General features: G+C 46.5%; 1 protein-coding gene across 1 annotated transcript in view; it reads right to left on the reverse strand.

The window, feature by feature from the left end:
- Positions 1-27,510, reverse strand: part of GABBR2 (gamma-aminobutyric acid (GABA) B receptor, 2) — a 424,424-nt gene that overhangs the window by 195,761 nt on the left and 201,153 nt on the right. Inside the window, exon 4 of the mRNA XM_011939489.1 lies at positions 7,285-7,386. Coding sequence (XP_011794879.1) covers positions 7,285-7,386 — 102 coding nt within the window. The remainder of the gene's footprint in view (positions 1-7,284; positions 7,387-27,510) is intronic.

The following is a 27,510-nucleotide window of genomic DNA, read 5'->3' on the forward strand; positions in this document are numbered from 1 at the left end:
AAAAGTGTCCTCCTTTGATGCTGAAGCAGAAGTGTTGGATGAGGTCAGAAGAAGAGGCTGTGATAAGATGGAGAGAGAGAAGAGGAGCCCTCTGGAAAGAGGTGCCTGCTGGCACAGCGCTGACGCAGGCAAGCAAGGCTCCTGTCTCCTCTGGTAGATTCACCTGCAATAGGGAAGCTCTGTGGTCCCAGAGACCCTAAATGAATTGCTCACAATCTCTCAACTTTGCTTACTGTCTCAAAGTTTGGATTTTAGGAAGTCCTTTGCTATTATTTTAAGATATTCATTAAAACATAGGGAATTCCATGGCTTCTTTCCCTGAAATTCCCTAATTTTATTATTTAGTGTTTTACTATTTAGTCTTTTCTCTATTCCAGTGTCTGTCAAGTTTCGAACATAATATCAACTACTAATTTTTCAGTCCCTGAGAGAGCCCAACAGTCTGCATATGGCGACCATCACACAATTGGGATGGCCCAGTGCCCTCTGTACAGAGGAAGACATCAAGGCCGGGACGGAGTCCAACCCTGGGTCCACTTGATTCAAAAGCCCCTGTTATGCTTGGTGCAGTGGCTCATGCCTGTCATCCAGCACTTTGGGAGGTCAAGGCGGACGGATTACCTAAGGTCAGGAGTTTGAGACCAGCCTGGCCAACATGGTAAAACACCATCTCTACTAAAAATACAAAAATTAGCCAGGCGTAGTGGAGGGCACCTGTAATCCCAGCTACTCAGGAGGCTGAGGCAGGAGAATCGCTTGAACCCGAGAGGTGGAGGTTGCAGTGAGCCAAGATCACGCCACCACACTCCAGCCTGGGCAACAGAGCGAGACACACAAAAAGCTCCTGTTCTGAGTTTCTGTCTGGGATGATGAAAAAGTTCTGGAAGCAGATAATGGGATGGTTGTACAACACTGTGAATGTACTTAAGGTCACTGAAATGAACACTTAAAAATGGTTAAAATTGTAAATTTTATGTCACATATATTTTACTACAATAAAAAAAAAAGGGTCACAACTAGAACAGCTTCCCTATACTTTCTGAGTTCTGACAAAAAAGGAAAAAAGAATGTTGGTGATTTCTGTACAAGTAGGGCATAGAGTTCCTGATGGTGGAAGCAGGAGGCTGTGGATGGAAGGGACTTTTGGGGTATCTGATAAAGTTCTCTGACCTGTGTGCTGTTTGCCTTTTGATTCATTTAGACATTCACTTGATTTCTGTGGCTTTTAAATTGTTGTTTCATTTCACAATAAAAGATTTTCTTTAAAAGTTCCTGTTCTTTCTACAAATATATTTGGTCTCCAGAGCACCTGGACTGAACTGGGGCAATTGCCCCTCTCATGTCAGTTCCAGACATAAGGGTCTGTGGATGCCCCACGGTTGAAATAACGCACCACCAATTCTTCCGAAAAATGGAAATACGAATACAGCGCAGAAGGCCACTTCGGGGAAGGTGCATGAAGCAACTGAAATGTCCAGAAAGGGAAATCCGACACCTGGATCTCTCCCCAGGAGTGCCCAGGACTTGGTCTGTGCAAAGCGGCTTCCCAGCCCCGCCTGGAAACAGCTAAACTTTAGCCACCCCCTGTTCAGAACAGGCTTGGAATGAGCTTAAAGGGCCTTGTGACTTCATCACACAGAAATGGTTTTATTTCCTGACTTTCTTGATACAAATTTCAGTACACATCTGCTAAATCAGCCTTATTAATTTCATTATTCAGTTCTTCTGTGCTCTTGCCTTTCTTCGCCTGGGTGAACTGTCCAAGAATGAGAGAGAGATGTTATGCCTCCCAACGCTATTGTGTTTCTGTCAATTTCCCTCTCTATTTTTAACAGGCTTTTCTTTCTTTATTTCAGTGAGATGTAATTTAAAGCAATAATAGACTATGAATGTGTTATTCTCAAGGTGGATTGAAGCCTTATCTACAGAAAAGGACTCTCCTGAGTCCTGTTTGACACCTGTACCTTGAACAGGCTTTGGTCTGATATGAATACTGGGATTCTTGCTGTAGTTTGATTTGCTTGATAGATCTCTGCTCAACCTTTTACCTTCACCCTTTCAACATCACTTTGTTTATCTGAAGTAAATAGCTAGACTTCCTGTTTCAAAACACAATCTGAAAGCCTTTTCCTTTTGATAATGAGTTTGGCCTATTTGAACTTCCGGTCAGAATCAGTGTATGTGGTCTGCAATGATCTGTTTTGTGCTTTCTGGTTTTCATGTTTGCTTTCTATTTCGAAACATGGATGAGATTTCCTTTGCTTTACTTTTGTGTTTCTGCAGCTTCAGGTTCTGTTTGCATTATGGTATATTTACCACTGAGTTATTCAAAGCATTCTTTAGCTTACATCTCTCTAATTATGAAACTCATGAGCAAAATGATCTCTTTTGAGTCCCTCTCCTAGTTAACGCCAGGAGTTAAGGACCCTTTTTTAAAAAAATTCATCTCTTCTTAGGCCTGTGAAGGTAATTTGGATTTTTATATCTCAATTATGCCTATTGCCGTATCTATTTTTGCATTATGTATAAAATTATATGTAATTTTTGCATCTGCATACACTTTTATAACAATTATTTAGACTTCGCTTTCCTTCCATGGGTTCCCATGATCCCTGCTCAGCCATTTCTATCACGACCTCAGCCATAAAGTATGCCCTCGCTCTTGGCTGGTTGACATCGGACTTCAGGATTAGCTTCAAGAAGGGGACCTGGCTGGAACATCGTGTGAGCCCCATACAGTGGAGAATGTCTCCCAGTTGCTCCACTGTCTCTGGGATTTAACGCTTCAGAGGAGTCGGAGAGTGGCCTGGTTTTTGCATCTCTATGGGAAGTTTGTTTTTTTCCTGGCCTAGATATCTGTAAGATTTTCTCCACTAAGTATGTCAAAATTTTGGCAAAACCTGTCTAAGTATGACTCTCTTTTCACCAGTTCTGCAGAAGCTGACCAGTTTGCTCATATAGTCTGTACATTTCCATAAAAAATTGTTGATTTTGTAGTTCAAAAATTGTAGAATAATGGAAATTTTGTATGGCCCAGTCTATAGTTCTAGGTCTGTCTTGAGCCCACTTAAGTTTGTTTCCTATTAAAAAAACAAAAAAAAAAAAACAAAAAACAAACAAAAAAAACCCTTCTTATTTGAAAACAGAAAAGTTGTGGAGACTGTATACAGAGTTCCCATACAACCCCTCTTTCAGTTTTCCCTATTATTAATGTTTTATATTAGTATTTTGTGCATTTGTCACAATGAATAAATATTGATGTTATTATTAGCTAAAGCCCATTCTTTAATCAGATTTCCTTAGTCTTTTTCTCAAACATCCTTTTTCTATTCCTGGATCCCATCTAGAATATACCACATTGTATTTAGTTGTCATGCCTCCTTCAGCTCCTTTTGGCTCAGGCTTTCTCTATTTTTGATGAACTAGACAGTTTGGGGGAGTATTGGTCAGGTATTTTGTAGGATGGCCTTCAACTGTAATTTGCGTAATTTGTCTGATGTTTTTCTCATAGTTAGACTGGGGTTATGGGATCTGGGGAAGAAGACCACAGAGGTAAAGTTATTTCCATCACATTATGTCAAGGGAGCTTTCAACGTGACTTATCACTGCTGACGCTGACCTTGATTGCCTGGCTCAGGGAACGTTTGTCAGGTTTCTCGACTGTCAAGTTATTCTTTTTTATCCCCCCTCTTTTCCTACTGTACCCTTTGGAACAAAGTAACTTTAAGAAGTGTGTAGTTATGACCTACCTCTTTGGAGTGTGAGGTATCTATGTAAGTTATTTTGAATTCTTCTGTGTAGGAGATTTGCCTATGCTCTCCCATTTATTAGTCAATCATTTACATAAGAGTAAACTGGTGGAGATTTACTTTATACTTTGGGTTATATTCTAATACTATAATTTTTGTGTTCAAATTGTTCCAGCTTTGGCCACTGGGAGCTCTGTCAATCAGCAACTGTACTCCCTTGATACAGCCCCACCAGTATGTGTATTACTCCTTACCTTCTGGTATTACAGAATACCCCAGAATCATCTTGTCTATTTCCTGCCCCATAGAACCAGCCATTTGTCTAAGGAGCCCTGGTTCCTTTTACTGGAGAATGGTGTTAGGAACCAAAATCTGGGTGTTAGGTGTGCTCATTGCTACCATTTCTACTGTTTTGGATTTTGGTTCTGTTTTTGTCCTGGATTTCCCTTAGGAAAACTCCCTTCTCCAGTATCCACAACTGTTATCCTTTATCTCACTGGATTGATCTCTTTGGTGATTTCCTCTGAATTTTGGGAAAGTATCTCAAGTTTGTCCTCCACCTTATTGATTTCTTATTTTTCTTAGCTTTAATTCTGCTCTCCACTACCTTGGAGTTCTGCAGATTCCAGTTCTACTATTTGATATCTGGTTTTCTTGCCTGTCCTCTGTACCTCGTTCTCCATCTTATCCCACAAGAACTCAGAAACTTGCTTTTCCGCTGAGGTTTCCAAAAGTAACTACCTTCCCGTCATTCCTGAGTATTATGTCCTTGTATTCTCTAGTGCATTTTGTCCAGACTTGGTATTTCATTCACACACACTCAACAAATAGCTGAGCAAATTAGGTTGGGGTTTAGGTGATGGGAAACAGAAGAGTGACCAAGACAGACAGAAATTTCTGCTTCCTGGAGCTTACATTCTAATGGGAGGAGACAGATGATAAAATACCAGGTAAAATGAATAGAAGGCCAGATACTGTTAGAGGTTGAATGGTGTCTCCCCAAAAAATATATTGAAGTCATAACCCCTAGTACCTCAGAATATGACCTGATTTGAGAGCACGGTCATTGCAGATGTAACTAGTTAGGACAAGGTCACACTGGAATAGGGGAGGCTCTTATCTAACATGACCAGTGTCCTAAAAAGACAATATAAAGAGAAGAGAGGACATGCCATGTGTGGTAGAGATTGGTGTGATGCAGTGGTGAGCCACAAACTGCCAAGGATTACCGGTGACTCCAGCAGCCAAGAGAAAGGCATGGAAGAGTCCTAAGCCTTCGAGAGAGCACGTTCTGTTGTTATAAACCACCTAGTTTGTGGTACTTTGTTGCAGCAGTCCCAGGAAATGAAAATAGGTATCGATCAGTGAAATGGAGGAAAAAATTAGCAGAAAGGGGCAAATGGGAGTTGCAGGAACAGGGATTTCAATTTTTAAATAAAGTGTTCAGGGAAAGCCTCTGGGAGAAGTGGGTGACTGGACAAAGACTGCAAGAGGCACAAGAAGGAGCTGTGCAGGTGTCTGGGTGAGGGGAGCCTTTGCCAACAGATGAGGACTCTGTCATTGGTGCTGCTTTCCCGGCTTATGCGATGCCAGAATCCTTTCTCAGAAGTACATGCAGGGCAGTGGAGAAAGCTGGGCCATGACATTGCCCAGACATAGGTTTGAATCCCAATCCACCATTTTTCAGTTGGGTGTCTTGGGGTAGTTGCTAACCTCTTTGAGTCTCGAGTCCACATCTGTGAAACAGGAATACAAAAATTCCCTCCATCTGAGGGCTTTGGGGAGGATGAAATGAGCAAATAAAGTGAAGGGCTCTGCACAGGGCCTGGCCTGTGGTCAATGCACTGGAAAGGTGGCTATTTCAGCTGTTATTTTCATTATGGTTAATGTCGGTGCTACTTCTGTTGGAGTTGGTTGGTTGATGGGCAGAGAGCCCAGTTCCATCCCCAGTTTCTTGCTGACTTTCAACTAGTATCTCTGCTCTGCACACAAAGGTTCTTTAAACATTAAAGTCCGTAGATGCTGGGCCTCTGGAGCTCAGGGAGCTATTTCAAGTGCCCGGCATGGGGAGATGCCTCTGCGTGTGGCATGAGAACGTCAGCGCAGCTGCAGGCCCTCCCCTCCTCTCCCAACCCTGCCCCAGATGCTTCCTGCAGAGCAGCCACCCCACCCCTGAATCCTCCAGGCCCCACATAGCCTGTGACACTGCAGGGGGGAGACCTGGCTCCAGCCACCTGGGCTGTCAAGCAGGCCCTTCCCTGACTACTGTGTCCTCATCTGCAGAGGCTCCCGAGGCTGAAATGTGACCTGCAGGCTCTGTGTCTGCTCTGGAGGAGGTGGTAGACAACTGATACGTTGCTTTCCTTGCTCCCCTTCTCTGGGCTTTGGGCTCCCCATCTGTGAACTGGAGGATTTAGAAGGCAACTGCTGTAAGCTGCTCCCTGCTCTGACTGGTGTAACCCGGGACCCACACAAGACAGAAGGGACGTATCTGCAGTTGGCATCCGGGGTCTCCATGCCAATGACTTCAAGGGAGTGCCTGAAGGAATGGAGGAGAGGGAAAGAGGAATCTGATAGCTCTGATGACACTGGCATCTGCTTACAAACCTCCAGGAAGTCCCCAGGATAAAAGATCAAACTTCTAAGCTTGGCATTCAAGGCTCCTGGGAACTGACTTCCGTTTCAGCCTCCCTTCTACCCCACTCCAGGTACTTCTGCCTCTGTGGAATCCCTGCTGATCCTAAGCCATGATGAGCATGCCTACCCTACCCTCTGATCTTCCCTCCTACCATGCCGGGCTCCTGTAGGAGGGGATCCCCCTCTTCCTCCAACACCAAATGTTGTCTCTTTATGGAGCCTTGTCTGAGCCCTCTCCCCAGGTGGGATGAGTCACTTCCTCCCTTTGTTCCCAGGCCCCTTTGTTCCTGTTTCCCCTGAGAGGTCTCTCTGTCTTCTTCACCAGGCTGGGAGCAATATGAGGACAAGGTCAAGGCCGATGATGTCTGCGAGCCCAGGAGAGGGTCTGGTTTATAAAAGCTGTTTGAGAGAGTTTGCAGAATGAATGGACAAATGAAAGTTAGAGACTGACTTACAACTGGGGAAACTTCTAGTTGACCCTGTTTCTAAAGTGAGTATCACTGGATAGGGGTCAGGATCCTGGGCTTTCAGTTGCGACAACAAGACTTCTTTGCTGTGGGCTTTCTGCAAGACAGTTCCTCTCTCTGTGACTCTTCAAAACAGACATGATAATCATGTGTGCCCTGCTTGCCCCTGAGACTGTGTTGAGAGACATAAAACCATCAGGAAAGTGCTCAGTGGCTGTGCACCTGCAGCCAGCACCTCTGGCCAGTGTTGGACAGCAAGGAAGGAAAAGCCAAGGGAAGCCAATTCCTGGGAGCTTCTCCTGTCTGGGATGCCAAGGTGGAAATGAACTTGAGACCCAGACCATACTTGAGGCTCTTTCATAGTCAGGTAATTTGGGCACCCAGGGCACTGAGCTCAGTCTGCCATTCACCCTGTGGCTAGCCACACCTACCTTCAGCTTTTTGACACTGGTACAGGGATCATTGGAGAAGCTCTCGGTGTCTGAAATCTCAATGTCCTCGCCATACAGAACGCCAGTCAGGTCGTTCCGCACCTGTCAGCAAAGAGAAAGCAGAGGGTGGGTGTGCTGGGGACCACAGGAAGGGTCAGTTCAGAGGGGTCATCCTGGGGAAGTCAATTGGGCAAAGTGAGTTTCTCTACTTCACCGACAATGCAAAGTGAGTGGTTTTGTTTTACATTATTAACTAGACCGGCCCATGAAAACTTGAGGATTCCCCAGTCCCACCCTGCAACTGACACATGGATACAAGGAGGCCAGAGAGGGAAGGGACTTTCTAAGATTGCCCAGGGAGTTCCTTCAAGAGTCAAGATTAGCACCTTTGCTGGTGTTTCTCCACCACATCACACTGTCTCCAAATCAGGCTATTGAATTACGTCTTTGTTAATATGTTGCATTATTTATTTGCAACATTATTTCACTTTATAGTGAGGAAATAGCTAAGATATTCAAAGATAATACAGAGTAGAGGAAAGAAGAAAGAAGTATGGAACCTGCCTGTGATGTTAAACATAACTATGTGTCTACTGACACATAAAATGAGGAATATCTATGGATGTGAGAAGCAAAGGGCTGCAAACTCCAGTGTTACCAGGACCAGCCAGTGCGTGAACTAGCCTGTGTGGAAGGACATTACAGAATGATAGGGCTGGGCATGGGCTCACACCTGTAATCCCAGCGCTTTGGGATGGCAAGATGGTGGGATTGCTTGAGCCCAGGAGTTCAAGACTGCAGTGAGCCATGATCATGCCACTGTACTCCAGCCTGGGTGACAGAACAAGACCTTGTCTCAACAGAGCAAAACAAAACAGAAGACAGCAACAGTTGGTTGCTGAGTTAGAAGGTGGGTCAAGGGTTACCAGATCTTCTGATTTTTGGGGGGAAAATCAGAAATTCAGACTTTTAAAATATAAAATCCCCTTATTTTTAAATGTGGATACATTTTGAATTTAAAAAAAAAAACAAAGTAAGGATCGAACTACATAAACTTGAAGTCTGTATCTGGCCTGTGGCCGTGGCTGTGCACCCTCTGACATAGAGTGATGGAAACTGGACTTTGTGTTTTGGTAGCAAGAACTAGGTTGGGGTTAGGGGATCCAGCTTCCAGGTCCTGCTGTATCACTGACTTGCTTGTGACCTCAACCTCTCGTGTGATCCTCCCCTTCTCTGGGCCTCAGTTTCTTCCTCTTTAGGAGATGCTTTAAGCATTTCTTGTTCACACCCATTAGCATGGCTATTACCAAAAAGCAAAACCACAAGTGTTGGTGAAGATGTGGAGAAACTAGAACCCTTGTGTATTGCTGGTGGAAATGTAAAAGGCTGCCGTTGCTGTGGAAAACAGTATGACAGCCCCTCAAAAAAGTAAATATAGAATTACCACATGATCCAGCTATTTCACTTCTGGACACATACCCAAAAAATTGAAAGCAGGGACTTGACAGACAATTTATACCCATGTTCATAAGGGAAAGTGTTCACTGTAGCTAAAAGGTAGAAGCGACCCAAACATTCACTGCTCGATGAATGGATAAACGAGCTGCGGTATATACAGAGTGAAATATTATTCAGCCTTCAAAAGGAATAAAATTCTGACACATGCTACAACATGGATGAACCCTGAAGACATCATGCTACGTGAAATAAGGCAGACACAAAAGGACAAATATTGTATGACCTATTCATACGAGATACTCAGATTAGTCACATTTATAGAGACAGAAAGTAGAATGGTGGTTACCAGCAGCTGAGGGGAGGAGGGGATGAGGAGTGATGGTTTAATGGGCACAGAGTTTCAGTGTGGAATGAAAAAAAAAAAAGTTCTGCAGATGCAGTAGTGATAGTTGCACCAACATGTGAATATACTTACTGCTACTGAACTGTATCCTTATAAATGGTTAAAATGATAAATTTTCTGTTATGTATATTGTACCACAATAAAAAAGAACTTCTTATTTCAACACTTGGTGGATCCTTGTAATGTATCCATCAGAGTATTTTGGATAATCTGGCCCTAAATGTCACAGGATGGTCACCACCAAGGAAGGGAGACAAAAGAGACTGTGATGGGAGCTGCCATCTTTTATTTCTTTGAGAGAAACATGCAGCAAATGGAGCCAATGTGAACACGTAATCATTCTGGCTAGCAAGTCCATGGGTGTTTTACTGTGAATGCTTGAAATGCCTTGTGATCAATGTTTTGTAAAAAGAAAGACGCTGTCCCAGTCAGGGTGATCCTCGCCCATCTTTCGTTTTTACCTCAACTTGATGGAAGATTGGTGACTAGTCAATGCGGGAGAAAAGTTAACTTTTCCATTAGAGTTTATTTCTGTTGTCTCAAATCCTTTTGGATACAGGTGGGTCCCATGATGAGTTCTGAGTATCACGAGGGTGTTGTGGAACAACAGTCATTATTAAACAGGGAAAACATGCACACGTGGCCCTCCTGGGAGGAGCTCAATGCGTGAGCTCCTGGAAACACACAGTCATGCCTTGGCTCTCCACTTGCATGGCACCCACATTCTGAGAAACTACCCAAGCTCTCAAGTCTCAGTTTTTACACCTATAAGATGGGGGCAATACAGCAAGTAGCTCACGGGGTTGACTCAAGGCCCACCAAAAACACCGAAGACGTGGAATGGCTTTGTAAACTCTAAAGTTCTACACACCCCTTAGAAGTTGCAGTGATCATTCCCAGGCAAATGGCAAAGCATCAAGGCAGCAGCGGCTTGGGTATCCACATGTGTGTACTAATGTGTGCATGGAAGCTAGTATATAAACATGGCAGAATAAAACGTTTTATAGGTGGTCAGACCTCAAAACAAACGGACAAAACACACCCTAGACGTCATCTCATCCCTCCCCTCATTTCACAGATGAGGAAACTGAAGTGTGATTCCCAGTCCTGGCTGGCTCTTCTGGATTCTACCAGATGTGGACAGTTTCAGAGGCCCAGTGAACCAGAACAGGCCAGAACGGATGATCAGCGAGGTCAGCCACTCACCGCCCATAATCTCAGCACCAAGGAGTCTGTGCTCACCTCAAGTATTTATCCTAATGGACTTTCTGGGGAAAGCAAATGGAGGCAATCAGTAATATTATAAATGATGTTTTAAAGTAACAAAAACATAGAAAAGAAATAATGTAATAGATCTTCCTCACAAGGGAAAAAAATTTACATGCTCCTTAAGTGGGTAGAAAGACCCTTTAGTGCACTGATGGAAGATTTACTATGAAAATTTGTAAATACCTGGGTTTCCTTCTGTAACTGCAGTTATCTCTTGTTTAAAACAGAGCCAGGCCAGGCGCGGTAGCTCACGCCTGTAATCCCAGCACTTTGGGAGGCCAAGGCGGTTGGATCACCTGAGGTCAAGAGTTCAAAATCAGCCTGGCCAACATGGCGAAACCCCATCTCTACTAAAAATATAAAAATTGGCCAGGCAGTAGTGGCATGTGCCTGTAATCCCAGCTATTTGGGAGGCTGAGGCAGGAGAATCACTTGAACCCGGGAGGCAGAGGTTGCAGTGAGTCAAGATCACGCCATTGCACTCCAGCCTGGGCAACAGAGCAAGACTGTCTCAAAAAACAAAAAACAAAAACAAAAAGAAACAAACTAAAACTGGAGCCAATGTCTTGCCATTAATTTCATTTCTACAAAATGATTTCCTTTTTTCTATTAATCTCCTGTATAAAATAGAAGTATATTCTTCTCGGAAAGGAATAACTCTTAATTCCTAATAAAATAGACACACACACACACAACATACTCACACACACACAAAGTATGGCAGGGGGTGCTCCTGGGGGCCTAATCTGCATATTGGGCCAAGTGAGGCAGCCACCAGGAGTCTGATTTGCTGAAAGCTCTGGGCATCCTGAGAGGGATGGGGAGAGATGGGTAATGATGGCAATGATGGGCAGGGGAAGTTAGAAGGCTGCCCCTCACGTGGAAGGGAGCCCCAGGAGGGCAGGAGACACAGACTGACAGGCAGTGAGGAGAGCCGTGAGCAGGCACCCAAGGCTGCTGGAAGGGAGGTGAGGAAGGACTAGGCTCCCTACAGGCCAGGGCCTCTGGGGTTCCCCAAAGGGGAAAACTCTCCCTGCTTCTGGTACAGCGGATCCAGGACCTGGCCAAGGAACAAATCCACAAGGAGCTGAAGACATTTGGCATGGAGAGGAACGGATGGGTCAGAGCCCCTGGAATAAATAATCTGCGATAAGAGGCTTGGAGGTAATAGTTGTTAACTCGACACCTCCTCCTCACCCCCGCTACAAGAACTGTGAGTTTGTGCCAGAAAGCATGTCCCCGAAGCAGTGGTTCTCAAACAGTGGCCCCTGCACCAGTAACACCAGCACCATCTGAGAACTTGCTAAAAATGCAAACTCTCCAGCCCTGCCCAGAACTACTGAATCCGACACTACGGGGTGGGATCCAGCACCGCTCTCCAGGTAATTCTATGTTTAGAGAAATACCTTCTAAAGGAAGCAGGATACGTTTTAAGTAAATGATTGATAATTGTGTGAAAAAAAAATTTAATGGCTTGGATATTTTCCCCTTGGTTAGGAGATCAGAATGTATTAACTGAGCAAGGCAATTGACAAAGGGTGATTAAGACTAGGAACCCCACCACCCCCTGCTTTTTTTTTTTTTTTTTTCGAGACAAAGTCTCACTCTTTCACCCAGGCTGGAATGTAGCAGCATGATCTGGGCTCACTGCAACCTCCGCCTCTCAGGTTCAAGCGATTCTCCTGCCCCAGCCTCCCGAGTAGCTGAGATTACAGGTACCTGCCACCACGACCAGCTAATTTTTGTATTTTTTAGTAGAGACGGGGTTTCACCATGTTGGCCAGGCTGATTTCAAACTCCTGACCTCAAGTGATCCACCTGTCTTGGCCTCCCAGAGTGCTGGGATTATAGGCGTGAGCCACTGCACCTGGCCAGGAACTATATTTTAAAAAGTATCACATCTAGAATGAAGGAAGGGACAGTCCCTCTGCAATCCATCTCAGACCAGACATAGAGCCCTGGGCTCAGTTCTGCCTTCCTTTATCAGGGTAGTGACAAAGTGGTTCACACTCAGAGGAGAGAGGTGTGACTAGGACAGGGACCAAGAACCCTTTAGGGAGACCATGGGCACCAGCTGGAGAGCGTAAAGGTCACAAAGGGTGAAACCAATGACTCCTCAGGCTCCTGTGCAGCTTTGGGAATCAAATAGCCAAATACAAGTCTGTTAATACTTCAACTCAGACTTCAAGTTCTAGGAAGTCCCACATTTTTCATAAAGCTAAAAGCCAGGAGAAATCCGTGGCATTGAGGGAAAGCCAGCAGTGGGGACAGCCCCACTAATGCTGACCAGGGAGAAAATGCCGCCAGGTCAGATCAGCCATCAGAACAGCAGAGATGAGTGCGTCTGCCCACAACCTCCCTCCCAGCTGGTTCACGGGGCTGTGGGTGAAGAGAGTGACAGGGACTTGTCACTCCAATAAAGCCATCACAATGGCTTCGCTCCTGCAACTGACTGAGCATACAACCTCCGTCCGCACACTAGGCATGGGAGTGCACAGTCTTTATCCATGCCTGCAAGACATAGCGGGAGAAGGGGAGGGGTTGGAGGAGGAAAAGGAGATGAGAGAAAAAGGTGGAAAGCAAATGGAATCGGGAAAGGAGTGTAGGTAAACGAATGACTCAGAAGAATCTTCTCACTCAGCATTTAATTGAGTTCATGTAACCCATTTAAGCCTAATGTGGGTCCACACTGTCCCATTAGGGAGGCTGGTCCCCACTTCTGAGAAGGCCACAGTGCCACTCCATTGCAAAGTCTCCTCCCTGCTCTGAAACCTACACCTCTCCATTAAACACAGAACAGCTGCCAGAGGACGTCAGGCACTGCCCTCTCCCTAGAATCACCCAGCCTTGCGTTTATCAAATCACTGCATGACCTGCCGCCTCATGCAGTGATTTGATGGGCCAAATCACTGTGTGGGCCAGTCTGTTCTCTCCACCCATGCTGTCTCTGCTTTAGGGCCCCAGGACTGTATCTGCACGCCCTGCCAGGCTCCCATCCCCTGCAACTCCCTGCTACCCACAGGTAGGGCCAGTGAACTCCTGGTTCCTATGGATCCCCCCGCTTGGCACTGGACACTCCTGCCCTCCATGGATGCAAGGTGAGGGGCCTGAGGTCAGGAGCCTTGGGGTGCAGCTCCCAGTGAGCCTGGCAAGGGACCTTCTCTGACCTCAGGCTCTCAATCTGAGCTCTTGCTTCATTCCTGGGACTGAAATTCTCTCTCATGCCCAGTCACTGCCTGGCTTCTGGGCTTAAGCACTTTCCCGAGCAGCCACTCACCACTTTGGATTTTCCAGAATGGGCTCTGTTTGTCCCTACCAGTCCCACTCCTTCATTCACTCACTTATTCACCCACTCATTCATTTCTGATATTGACATCTCTTCCGTTTCAGGAACCATCTGAGATAGCACCGGGCCTCTAGCGATGACCAAAACTGTTCATTCTCCTGGATCTCTGTCTAGTGAGGGCAAGAGGCATTCATCAGCTGACTGTCCCAGAGAATGTGTAAATGTTCACTGAGACAAGGGCACTCAAGTTCAGGGGCAGGCTTCTGGGAGAGGCTGTAGCAGAGGAGTCAGCCCCAGACCAGGAGGTATGGCAGGGGGAAGGACTCCAGGCCGAGGAGCAGCATGTGTACGTCCTGTGACGGGAGGGAGTTGGTGGAAAAACTAAAAGAATGTCCCAGTGGGCTTAATGCAGAACCTAAAGCAGGGCTTGGGGGAGGCTGTTGGGATGAAATGAGAAAGAGGTAGGTGAGGGCAGCCCAGGTCTTGGCCCTAAGCACAGTGGTAACCCATGATGAGGTTTTAAGTGATGGAGTGACATTATTAGAACTATGATTTGAAACAGTTGCTCAGGCTGCTGTGAGACCACTGAGGGGCAGGGACATGAGGGGAAGAAGAAGGGCAGGGAGGGGCTCTAGCAATGGTCCAGGCGAGGGATTCTGGAGGCTAGATGATACGATACAGGAGGAGGCAAGAAGTGATCGGCTTGGGGGTACATTCAGAATAACTAATAATCTGTATTAGCCATCTGCTGCTGTGCAACAAATTACCCCAAAACTTAGCAGCTTAAACCAATATGCATCCACGGTCCCCCACAGTTTCCATGGTGAGGAATGGGGAGCAACTTAGCTGGGGGTTTCTGGCTCAGGGTCTTTCAGGAAGTTGTGGTCAGGATGCTGGCTGGGGCTGCTGTCACCTAAAGACTTTGGGACTACATGTTGGGATCACCTGGGTAGTTTTAGAAACTGCTAATGCCCTAGCTGCATCCTAAACCAATCAGAACTTCTGGGATAGGACCCAGGTATCTGTATTTTTACAGCTTTCCAGGAGTTTCCAATGTGTAGCTAAAGTGGCTACTGATTAGGGGTAAGAGCAACAGAATCATCAAGCTCATGGCTCTGTTGCCAGCCTGCCTGAAAACCCCTGAGCCCCCTGTCCCCATCTCCTCCAGACCCAGGGCACCAGGATTGCTTCCCAGCTCTCTCCTGCCCCCTCTAGTGGGTACATCTCATGTTTAATCCCCAGGCCCTTCTACTCCTGGCCCTTAGCACCCCAAGCAGACCCTGACTATGACAGAGGAGAAAATGGAGAGAAGGAAAGGAGGCAGGAGGACATGAGAGAGAAAGCAAGAAAGGGAGAAGAGAGAAGCAGATTATTACAGCAACTTGCTACCGCATTCAGACCACATGTCCCACACAGGGAAGGCTCCCAAGGGCAAGTGAAATTCACAGCCAGTGGCTGGGGACTGCAGAGAGCTCCAGAGATCTCAAGGCGCTTGGCTTCTATGGCCAGTAGTTCCCCAGACAACTTCCCTAATGAGGCCACTGCACCAGCAGAGGAACCATCCAGAAAGGCACAGATCCAGGTGAAGACAGGAAGAACCAGGGCTGCGCCACATGCACTTTACAACTCTGAAAATTCTCATTAGGTTACGAAATGAACTTGAGAGCAAAGCGAATTCTCAGCTCTCCTATGGAAGCTGAGGTAACCTACTTTGTCATTCAAATGCACTCGCTATATATAGCCACGAATTGTGCCGAAATGTCACTCCTCTTACCTGACTAAAGTGTATAATTATAGATTTACTTCTATTCATTCATGAAATGTGTCTTCACTTGATTAAACAGTTCATTCAAGGAAAATCCATTAAAATATGGAACATGTTAAAATGTGGCTCCTTAGAGGCAGAGGGCACCGTTGTAGCTAAGATGCTAATTAGGATAAACAGGCATTTGAAACACTCAAATCTTTGAATAATTCAGGCCACTTTTACTGGGGCTGGAGCTCCCCAGGAACTGCCATTAATTTAAGCTAATTAAAAAATTAGCCTGGAGAGGCGTAGACCAAAACTGACTTCAAACACAGGAGAGCCATCATGTAGCAGGGGGGGACACAAGGCGCTGGGCACCCCCATGGTGCTGGAGCACCAACAGGTAAGATGGTTCAGGAAATTAGATTTTGGCCCAATGCCAAAAAACCCACAGCTTTCTAATGACGGAGAAGGTGGCTTTGATAGATAATGAGGTCTTTCAAAGATTTCAGGCATATGCTTAAAAACTTATCCGTGTGGTGTATTTCTGCCTGTCCAAACCCGATGCGCATTCATGAAGAGAGCATTTCTTTTGAAAAATGGAGCCACCTACTTTTTAGATTTCTACAAATAAGTTCACTCTTAATCACCTGTAACCAGATTTGAATGTAAGTGAAAAAAAATTTAAAGGGCAAGTATGTAACTGAATATGTATTAGATCTGCTGCACAAGGGGAATAGCTGTACTTGGGGAATGCCTGTGGGTATACATCCAGCTGTATTCAGGTGTGTGTGTGTATGTGTGTGTGCATGTGTGTGTGTGACCCATGCATGTTCACAGTGCAGAGCCAGTGGGTTGAAAGGTGACCTCCAAAAAAGATAGGTCTAAGTTCTAACCCTGAGAACTTGTGAATGTGACCTTATTTGGAAAACGGGTCTTTGCAGATGTAATTAACTGAAGGATCTTGGGATGAGATCACCCTGTATAAATCCAATGTTAAGGATTCTTATAAGAGAAAGGTAAAGGGAGACTTGGGACACAGAGACATGAGGGAGAAGTTCACATGAAGACGGAGGCAGAGGGTGGAGTGATGCAGCTGCTGGCAAGGAGCACCTGGAGCCACCAGAAGCTGGGAGATGCAGGCAAAGATTCTCTCCTAGAGACTTCAGGGCAAGCCTGCTAACACCTTCATTTAGGACCTCTGGCCTCCAGAACTGTGAGACAATACATTTCTGTGGTTTTAAGCCACCTAGTTTGTGGCAATTTGTTTCAGCAGCCACAGGAAACTAATACACTTGGGGCAGGTTCCCATGGAGAAGCCTGGGCTTCCTGTCCAATCTAGATGCTCATGTCACGTGTCACGGCCTCTGGAATGGAACCCCAGTTTCCCTCTACTTGATGGCACCATTTGTCTGTCCCAAAGATATATGGTATTTTTTACATCTCCAGAATTACCAAAAGCAGGGAAACAAGTGGAGGACCATAAACTGTGCATTGTGGAAATGTAGGTGCCCAGGACAGGGGCGCTGGCCTCGAGGAGCATCATTGGAGGGCTCAGGAGTCCGGGTCATTGACTTTGAGTTGACTTGCAAAGAGGTGACCATGAGTACTGGGGCTATAACATTTTCTTCCCTATGGACATGTCAGCTTCAGGAGGGAAGCACTTGGTTTGTTTTGATCTCAGGATCCTGTGTAGTGCCTGGCATACAGTAGGTGCTCACAACTACAGTGAATGAGAGAATGGATGAGTGCATGCTGAGGCTAAGCCATGGCCACCCACTCTTAGATGGAGGAGGGTAATATTCTGAGCCCACTAGAATATTGAGCTGGTCTCGCAGGGATGAGGCAACTTCCCAAGGGCTGGGCTGCATGCTGAGGCTGAAGACCCAGCCTGCAGATGCAGGGGTGAGTCCCAGGGGCAGAGCTAGCTGAACTCTATGAGGGCCCCAGTGAAGGAAGAAATCTGGGGAGAGCTGCAGTGATCTGGAGGCACCCCTGTGGGGATATATGAGGCTTGAGGACAGCTGGAGTTCCCTGGGGACAGTTCCTTGCCTCCCTCACCATGGCAGAGAGTGTCAGGCACCTGTGACCTGAGACCTGCCCAGCTACTCACATCATGCCCTCATGGCAGCTCCTACCTGCTGGGAGTCCAGCTGGCCTACATGGCAATTGGGAGCAGGGATCCCACCTGGCAGAGCTACAGGCCTCCACACCCAACCCACAATGCCAGCTCTCAGCACTATCACTGCATTATGAAAGTCCTCCAGAGGGAGGGCAGGGAGGCTGCAGGCTGCTCCTCTCCCCAGCCCACCACTGCTCCTCGGAGGCACGTCTCCCAGAACCGCATACTGCAGGGAAGAAATACACCCTCAGCCCAACTTCAAGAAGGCAACTGGGGCCGCTCTGGCTTTCAGATCAAATCAAATCCCTCTTTCCATCAGCCAGGCTGATGGAAAACTGATTTCTCAGTTTTAGAAATTCCAAAGAATCATCAGTGATGGATAGAGTCATGCCCTTCCCCCAAAGATGTCCATGTCCAAATCCCTAAAATATGTTACCTCATGTGGCAAAGGGGACTTTGCAGATGGGATGAAGTTAAGGATGTCGAGATGGAGCAACCATCTGGGATTATCCATGTGGCCCAACATGATCCCAAGGGTCTTTATAAGGGAAGGAGGGAGGTAGAAAAGTCAGACTCAGGGAAGAAATTTGTTCGAAGATGCTCTGCTGCTGGCTTTGAAAGCGGAGGAAGTGGCCAGGAACCAAGGCTCACAGGCAGCCTCTAGAAGGTGGGAAAGGCAAGGAAACACTCTCCCCTAAAGCCTCCAGAAGGAACCAGCCAAAATCAAGAACACCTTGATTTTGACCCAATGATTTTGAACTTCGGATCTTCAGTACTGTAAGATAATAATTTGTGCTGTTTAAAGCCACTAAATTTATGATGATTTGTTGCAGCAGAACAGGAAACTGACACAATAAGCTTTCACCTTGAGATCCCACACATCTTGAAATGCCAACATGCTGTCTGAAGTCTTCCCTTGTTCCTAGGCTAGCACTGACTTCTCCTCTGAACTCCACAGTCCTGGGCTCCAGATCCCTCTTCTCGGCCAAACAGAGAATGTCCTGAGATTCCATACACCCTCCATCTGGGACACCTCCTGCCCCTCCAGATGCCTAGCACGGGCTGCCTAAGGAAGAAGGACCAGGTCCAAGCGCCTCTCTTGGATAATGCACAAAAATTTCCTGTTGGACATCCGCAACCACCAGTCTTCCCTTTGGCCCTCATTCTCCAAAGACCTCACCCACTCTAGGAGCAGTCGGTGAAGTCAGGCTACACTGAGCTTTTGGGGAATGAAATTAGCCATCAGACCTTACTGCTTTCCTTGTGAAAAACTGCCCATTGCTTTAATTGTTCCAGACTCGAGGGACCAAACCAATGTTTACAAAAACGTTGGGTATTAATAAAACAGGGAGGCTATATAGTTAAGGTGATGAATAGAAACTTCTATAGGAAATCGGCAATATGCAAAGTGAGTCTCTGACACCAAACTGGAGACAGATATTAAGAAATCACACCTGAAGCACCAAAGCAAGCCGACTTCAAAACCATTCGCTGGCTCTCTGAGCCTAATCCCTGCTCCTGTCTCTCCAGGAATGGTGGAGGGGATGGCACGTGGCCACACGGGAAAGTCTAGGCCTGTGAGATATCACTTCGTGCATCCCTGAGGAACTGCCACCAAACCCAGGGGACTGGTGTGGTACCTGGGCCTCAAGGAAAGGGCCAAGACCAGTGGGAGAGGCCACCAGGAAGTAGATTTTAGCTCCCTCAGAGACAGAACTTTCTAACAAGAGAGTGAGCCAAGGAAGGACGGGCCCTTCCCCAGGTGGGAGTGAGCTCCCCGCCATGACTGGTATGCAAGCAGAGGGGGGTTGCTGTAGAAGGGATTCAGGCATCAGATGGAAGGGCAGAAGAGACTACTGGATCCCCAAGGAAGGTCTCAAAGTCTCAAACCTGAGAAGTTGCAAACTTGCCCGTGGGGAGCTGCCTAGGTGGTACATGTTCTCACCCCTGCAGAAATAGCACAGCTTCAGGCCGCTCTGCAAGCTGGATGAGCAGTGGGATCAAATCGTCCACCTTTGCACTTCATGGTGGAGTTTAAAGGACTCCTTCCTGAGACCCTGGGAAATCACTGCACTTTTTATGAGCAGCTTTCTTTCCAGTTCTGGATTCCAAAGTGGGTGATTTGTCCTCAACTCATGTTCCGCTCTGACATCCTAAGCCGCCAGCATTTGCAAACCCCACCGCTTGCTTCCACTGGCTCCCTTCTTCTAGGGCTTCAGATCTGGGGTGTGGGATGAGGTGAGGAACTGAAGGGCTGGGACTCCCCTTGGCACAGAGAGCAAAAGGCATAGGTGCAAACTGCTCCCAGAGCCCACCTCTCCTCCTTCCCTTCCCTCCATTCCTCCTCTCCCACCCCCATCCCTTACTCCAAGCCCTCAGGGAGGAAGGGGGCCACAGGTGACACACCAGGATTGACTCTGGAGTGAATTTCATCCTCAACAATCTTACAAGGCAGATACCATTCTTCTTTCCATTTCACAAATGAGGGACTCGAAAGATGAAGTCACTTGCCCAAAGCCTTACAAGTAGTAAGTCAGAGGGCCAAGACTGAAACTCATGTCTCTCTGACTTCCAAACATCCAGGAGGGGAGAGTAGAGGAAGAAGAGAGGAAGGACTTGGGTGGTGGCACTGGCATGGCCCCTGGGTGGTTCCTGCAGGGAGAGGACCCAGTGAGTGACTTTCTTGCTTGAGCATCCCTCTCTAGACTGGGAGGCCCCGGGGAGTTGAGACTGTGTTGGGGCCTCTCTGTGTGTTCATGCTGGATATAAAGCCTGGCAAAAAGCAAGCGATCAGGACACACAGGGAAGAGAAGCATGGTGGAACTGGACATATCCAGGAAGCGGGGCATCACAATCAGAGAATGGTAACAAAAGGAGGAGACAGGAACACTGAGGATGCACTCCACCTTCACTCCTGGCCCCAGCATCTGCAAAGGGAGCCCTCTGTCCAGCAGACAGAGTGAATGCTGTTACTCTCAGGCCCACTCCTCGTGTCTGAGAGAGAGGCTGAGCTCAGACCATCAGAACCGGGCTGCCACACACCAACTCACCAGCCCTCATTGGATAGCTAGGGAAACTGGGTAGAGACTTGTCCCAAATCACACAACAGTCTAGGTACGGAGCTGGGACTCAAACCCAGTTTCTTGCCTCTAGACCAATATTGCCCAAAGCTATTTATTTAATGGCAGCAACAGAACAGTAAGCCCCCAAGAGAGCCACCAGCTGCAGCCCTTTCAGGACCCTTTCCAAAAAAAGGACCCTTTCCAAAATCCAAGACAGGTGCTGCTCCCAGGCAGTACCTAGCCCCGTTCCTGACCCCCGGGGTGGCACCATCTTTGGTGATCCTGGCTTCTAGCTCCAGGGTTCCAGGACCCAGCACAGGGCTTGGCACAGAGCAGTTGCCTGGTAGCACTAAACAGACCTGGAAATCTCCCGACATCAACCACCCTTGGGCTCAGAGTTTAGGGTAGCAGCTTCCAAGCCTGCTTGTGCATATGCCTCTTCCCAGGAGCTTTGTAGAAATACAGATTCCTGGGCCCCAACAGAGAGATTCAGACACTGGTACAGGAGGGAGGCCAGCAATCTGTGTTTGTACAAAGTGCTGTGAGATCTTGGTTGCACAGCCAGATTTGAGACACCCTGTTAGTGCGCTCTAGTCTGAATGGCCCTTTAGCTTAAACTCCTTTGTTCCTAAGGGCCCTCTGATGGAGATACTATGGTGCACTCCATAGTGCACCATATGGAGCACTATGGACAGAGGAACTCATTCCCCATCTGCCAGGATTTGCCCTTGAATAAAGGAGGCAGCCTCATCCAAGGTCACACACCTTCCCCAGGGCTGCCTGCATCCAGTGACTGGCCCAGCCTTCTGGTCTCTATTTGGGACTTCTCTGAAGGGCCATCCTAGCTCCACAGCTCCCCATGGGCAAACTTGGCTGAGGTCTCTGTTGCAACTTCATTGTGTGTCAGCTTCTTTCTCCACCCAGTCCCACCTTTCCCATTCCTTCCTGTGGGTACTGGCTAACAAATCTGTGTGCTAAGACCCCAAGAGAGCCGCTCTCCTGGCAAAACTGACATTGAACAAGCTCACCCCCACCCACACGTGTCAGCTTGGACTAAACCACTACATTGCCACCAAGTTCTCAGATGACAATATCGCCTGCTGAGAGCCTGAAAAGCAGCTGCTTGCTGTGGAACCTTCATAGTGACTCAAAGACTTTAAGTTTTTCAAAATAATTTCTAAACTTCATTGAAAGTGAGGAAAGGAGTGAAGTGATAAAACTACCCCTATGCCCAGTACAGTAATCCAGCTAGTATAATAACTCATAATGTTGGTTATTCTCATTTGCTTTTATCCACATGCTCCAGCCTGCTCTGCCCTGCTTTGCTTATGGAATTAACAACTTTCAGATAGGGCAGCACATGAGTGGCCTGGCCCTCTGACTTCTAGCTAGGCTTGGTCAATGGGAGCCCGGCAGGAGTCAGGAGACCAGTGAGAACCCAGTGGGAGTCAGAGGGCCAATGGAAGCCCAGCAGGAGTCAGCGGACCAATGAGAGTCCAGAGGGAGTCAGAGGACCAATGAGAGTCCAGCAGCAATCAGAGGACCAGTGAGAGCCCAGCAGGAGTCAGAGGGCCAATGGGAGCCCAGTGGGAGTCAGGGAGCCTATGGGAGCTCTGTGAAAGAGAGTCAATGGGCGGCCCCAGGAGGAGTCAGAGAGAAGGCGAGAAAGAGTTCAGGGTATTTCTTCTCCTGACTCCTCCCTGGCTTGGTTAGAGCCCGTGTGAAGCGGCTGCTCCTTCCACCTCCAGTAGCACTGCCCCTCCCCTTGTCCTCCACAGCACTTGATGCTCCTGACGCCAATCATTGCTAACCCCTGGACCTGCAGTAGCCCTGGTTGGTTGCATTGACTCTTCCTAAAGTACTTCCCCTAAATCAGACATCAGCTCTGAAGACGCCATCTGTTTCTTGCCAGGACATTAATTAATACTGTAGATATAAGTTTTGCAGGAAGAAATCATCAAAGTATAATTTTTATATCCCTATTTTTTCACCTAAGATTATAAGATATACTTTGTAACCCATTTCACCACTGACCATGCATGCACGAATCCCCTTAGGTTCCGGACCTCAGCCCTCTTGTGTCTAAGTCCTGCTTACCCTTTAAGCCCCATGGTAAACAGCTCTTCCTCCATGAAGTCCTGGATTCTCCAATGATCTGCACTCACCCCTTCTGAACACCGGCATCCCCTGCTCCTTCCTCCCAGACCCTGCTTTCTCGGCCCTTCTCTGGAGTAACTGGGAAGGTCTTCAGTGATCAACAGCCCAAATAATCCATTGCAGCAGCACAGAGCATGAGGTCCCCTCAGCCCCACAGCCAGTCCTGCAGGTGGCTGGGGGAGGATGCTGGGCTGCTCATGTATGGAGAGGATCTAAACTCTGGACAGCTCCCTCAAGGTCAGGAAAGACAGTCTGCCCTTCCCCTCCCATGGAGCCCATGGAGCCAGCCCCATCCTGTAGAGGTGCTGAGTGTGTACCCTGGGAGGGAGCTGGTGGGCTAGGTGAGCCGACTGTGTCTTGGGGTGGACACTGCACCAAAGTGCTGAGCAGGCTGAGAGCCTGGGAGCAGGGTCTGAAACTGTGCTAAGCTAAGCAGATTTTATAATGTATCTTCTTACGAGCAGTACTCAGAGACTCCAGGGAACAGGTATTTACTCTGCAGAGTCTGAAGGGAATTTTCCAAAGGGGACCAAAATCTGGAGGCACCAAGATTACTGTTATTGCCATGGCTTGTTAATTTGTCCACCTGCCCCTGGGCTATGAGCAACTGCAGGGCCTGAAGGCCCTGTCTGAGCCCCTGTCAGATTTTGGCATAATGGCCTGGCTCAGTCAGCACTGGGTGAACAAGGGAATGAATGAGACCACAGGACACCCTATGCATCTGCCTGAGGTGGGTGTCATTTAACACCTGGTGCCCAGCGTTTCAAGGGGGAGGCCTGAGGAGCATCTGTGCTCCAGTTATCAGAGAAGAATAAGGGTTCTTAGGCAGAACTGTCAGAATGCTCCAGAAGGGAAGAGAAAATTAGAGAAGGCTGCACATCCATGATAGACGGGAAACGTCAGAGCAACAGTGGGGACTCATTTACTGAGTGCCTGCCATATGTGGAGCCCTCAAACATATATCACTCCTTGTGGGCATGGGTGTAAACCCAAAAGGTACAATTATGACCAGTTTATGGGTAAGTTAAATGAGATTCAGAGCTGTTGAGTCAACTGCCCAAGGTCACACAGCTAGGATGTAGGGAACCTGGGATTTAACTTCAAAGTCTCTCTCTGTCTACATAGCCTATGCTGGATACTAGTAGCTGGCAACTTTTTTTTTGTTTGTTTTTGTTGTTGTTGTTGTTTGTTTTGGTAAAGGGTCAGGTAGTAAATGTTTTAGGCTTTGCAGGACTTACAGGTTATTTCCCAACAACATTGCAAATGCAGCCGTACACAACGTGCAAATGAATACGTGTGGTTATGTTCCCATAAAACTTTATTTATGAAAACAAGGGGCTGGATTTGATCCATAGGCCACAGTTTGCAAACCCCTGTTCTAGACTCAGGATAAAGAACCTATGGTTCTATCTTCCCCTCTAGAAAGGCTGTGGGAGAGAGGCAAAAGCATGAACTCAAGTCAGGTGACTCCAGACTAGCATACTGGCTATGTCCCCACTGCTGGGCCACCTTGGGTGAGTAAGAGAACTCTCTGAGCTTTTTTTCTTGTCTGTTAAAAGGGCATAACCACAACTTATCTTTGAGTTGTTGGAAACGTAAGCTAACACATGCTAAGTGTCTACCATGGCTGAAGTTCAATAAATGGCAGTGTTCGCTATCAGAAATGACAAAGTCAAGAAGGGGAGGTGGGGAAAACATGCCGTGGGGTTGGGGAAAGGAGGGGAAGTGACGGTGGTGCCACTGATACTAAACCCTGAAAGGTATATCTTCTCACAAAGACTGGCTATGGGCTTTCTGTAGGAGAATGCTACTCTATACCTCACGAAACCCCAAGGGGGATTCATAGGTGCCTGTGATGGGAGGAATCTTTTCACCACCCCCAGAAGGAGCAGATGTGTGGAGCTTGGTGACTCCCCACGGAGGGTAGGGAGGCAGCTGTTCACAGACTTGATATGGCAAATTGTGTGATGTGCTGTCTTCCTGGGGCAGGCAGCCAAGCAGTGATGGAGGAGCCTCTGCAACCCCCTCCCCACAACGCCTGCTGCCCACGTCTGCTGACTCACCCAGGAGGGTCTGGGCATGCCAGAAGAAATTCAAAATGGCTCTCTAGTGAAGCGCATGGCTTTCGAAGGGGATGGAGACTTGGAGGCAGGGGAATGGTTTGTTCTGTTTCCACTTAAAGGGCATAACTTTGGCAGAGAAGGGAGGATGTGGGGAAACTCCATCAATATTGCTGAAGGCCAGGATGTGGCTCAGGACGCCAGATGATGAGTCCCTGGCAAGGGACAGAACTCATTGCCCCAAGACTGGCAACACCACGTTTGGCAGGAGAATTCTCCATCTGATTGAGAGGATGCTAAACTGGAACTTGAGAAGGAGAGGAAAAGTGCCCAGGAAAAACTATAAAACCAGATATGAAGAGAGCTAATATATATGAGGAATTTTAAAAGGGGTCCACGGAACAGGAAATGCTCAGGGATTCTCATATGTCTGTATGCCAAAGTACAAAGTATGAGAAACAATGTTAACTATGAAACTTTTGAGAAAGATGGGAAAGCTAAGCACAGATGTCCAACTCCCACCTAAGCTACCTCCTTCTGAAAGTGACAGAAAGGACCAAGGGAATATAAAAATAGGGGGGAATCTGCTTCAGCCTTGGAAAATAGGAAAGAGTGCCATCAATATGCCACCAACTTTGAGGAATTTCTGCTAGGTACAGTGCCAACAGAACCAGATTGAAGGCTGACTCACGGCTGTCCTTCCTGAGAAAGTAGTGTGGTGCTGTAGGGAGGGTGGATGTGCTGACAAGACTGACCTCGCAGCCTCTGATGGGTGAATGAGTGCTGGAGGAGAGGCTGGGCCACAGGAAGGTGCAGAGCCTACCTCTCACTAAGGAGTCCGCCTGTCACCCTGCAGCCCAGCAGCCTTCAGGAGTGGTTGGGTTATTAGATCTAAGAACAAGCAAAGCCAGTTTCCCTAGGACAGGCCTAGGCATCTTGCAGACACAGCAGGCAAGTAAACAAAGGCAGAGGCCAGGGGGAACTCTGCACATCTGGAGCAGCTGTTTGACAAACTCACGAAGAAACCATTTAAACAAGAAATGCCCACACCACCAAATGGTTTCCTAATCCCTTCGCTGCTTGCCCCTGGGCTGGTCATATAAAATGTCATAATCCAGTCTTCCAAATAAATATCCAAGGTGAAGAATTTAACAGCATCTGGATAAAACAACGAGGGGACTCAAGAAGAATTCACCCATGCTGTAAGCGAATACCAGGTCATGGAAGGCATAAAATGCATATGGAACTTATGAAAACTTTCTGAACCATAAAGGAAACAAACAAGGATCACAAGCAAAGAAAGAATATCATCTCTAAAAAGACTTGCTGTAGGAAATGAAAGTAAATTGTAATACCCATTTTGTATTTCATGTAGGTTAAAGAAAATCTGGACTCTAAATCTACAAAATAAAATAAACAATAAAAGAAACGGAAATAAAAGAAACCAGGCATAGTTAAGATAATAATGACTGGAAATGAATAATGTTATGAGAATTTTAAGAAGCATTAGAAGCAACAAGGAGCAGGATTTAATTGTAAAAAAACTGATGAATATTGTGGAGGACAATCTTGAGATGCTGTCTCACAATGTGAAGGAAAAGGACTAAGATTAAAATGACCAGAGAGAAAACAAAAATATGGAGAATAAACTCCAAAGGCTCACTCATGAATTATTGATATTTCTAAAAAAGATACCAGAACAAAAGAGTAATAGTTAAAGATATAATAAAAGAAAACTTCTGCAATCAGAAGAAAGACTAGATTCCTCAAATAAAAATGTAATCATAATTTATACCAAAAAAAATCAGCTATGTGTCGCTTTTTTCTTTATGAGTTTCAAAAATAAAGAAAGAATCCTACAAGCAACCGGTACAGGGGATTAAAAAAACTTTATCACCAAAGGAAACAAATCAGATTGCATCAGACTTTATTACAACATTGATGTAATGTCTACAGAGCTTATGATCATAGAAATTTATACTTAGATAACTTGTCATTCATAGGCAAAGCTACAGAGAGAAACTGTGATTTATGCAAGGGCATAGATATAAAACTCATATGACCTTCTTGAAAAACAAAAGATGTACTCATGCCACAGAGAGAGAAATCAAAAGACATAACTCATGAAACTAACTCATGTCAGAAGAAATTAGTCATGTAAATATGGATTTGAATCTTAAAATCATAGTTATTATAGTACAGTTTCATAAAGTGAACATCTCAAATAACAACTGAAAAAAGCATATACACAATGTAAAGAGTAAAATCAAATTAAAACTCAGATTATAACAATACAGAATTATAGGCAGTGAGGGATGGAGAGTAAACAAGTGTACTAATTTCTATAACTTACAATAGATATTGTTGCATTTCTAGGTTGGCACTTAGGGAAGTAAAAGCCGGTATTTTATCAGACTCCAAGTTCTTCAGCTTTGGGACTTGGACTAGCTTCCTTGATCCTCAGCTTGCAGACAGCCTATTGTGGGACCTTACCTTGTGATTGTGTGAATTAATACTCCTTAATAAACTCCTCTTTATATATCAAAAAGAAACTTAAAGTACAATTGTAGCATAGTTTTATTATAATGAGGATGAGATATTATTTAGCTAAAACTATAGGATTTGATCAAAGCTGTAATCAAAGACATTTATATGCTTCAAT

The sequence above is a fragment of the Colobus angolensis genome, unplaced genomic scaffold (genome assembly GCF_000951035.1).
Source record: "Colobus angolensis palliatus isolate OR3802 unplaced genomic scaffold, Cang.pa_1.0 Scaffold181, whole genome shotgun sequence".
Taxonomy (NCBI): Eukaryota; Metazoa; Chordata; class Mammalia; order Primates; family Cercopithecidae; genus Colobus; species Colobus angolensis.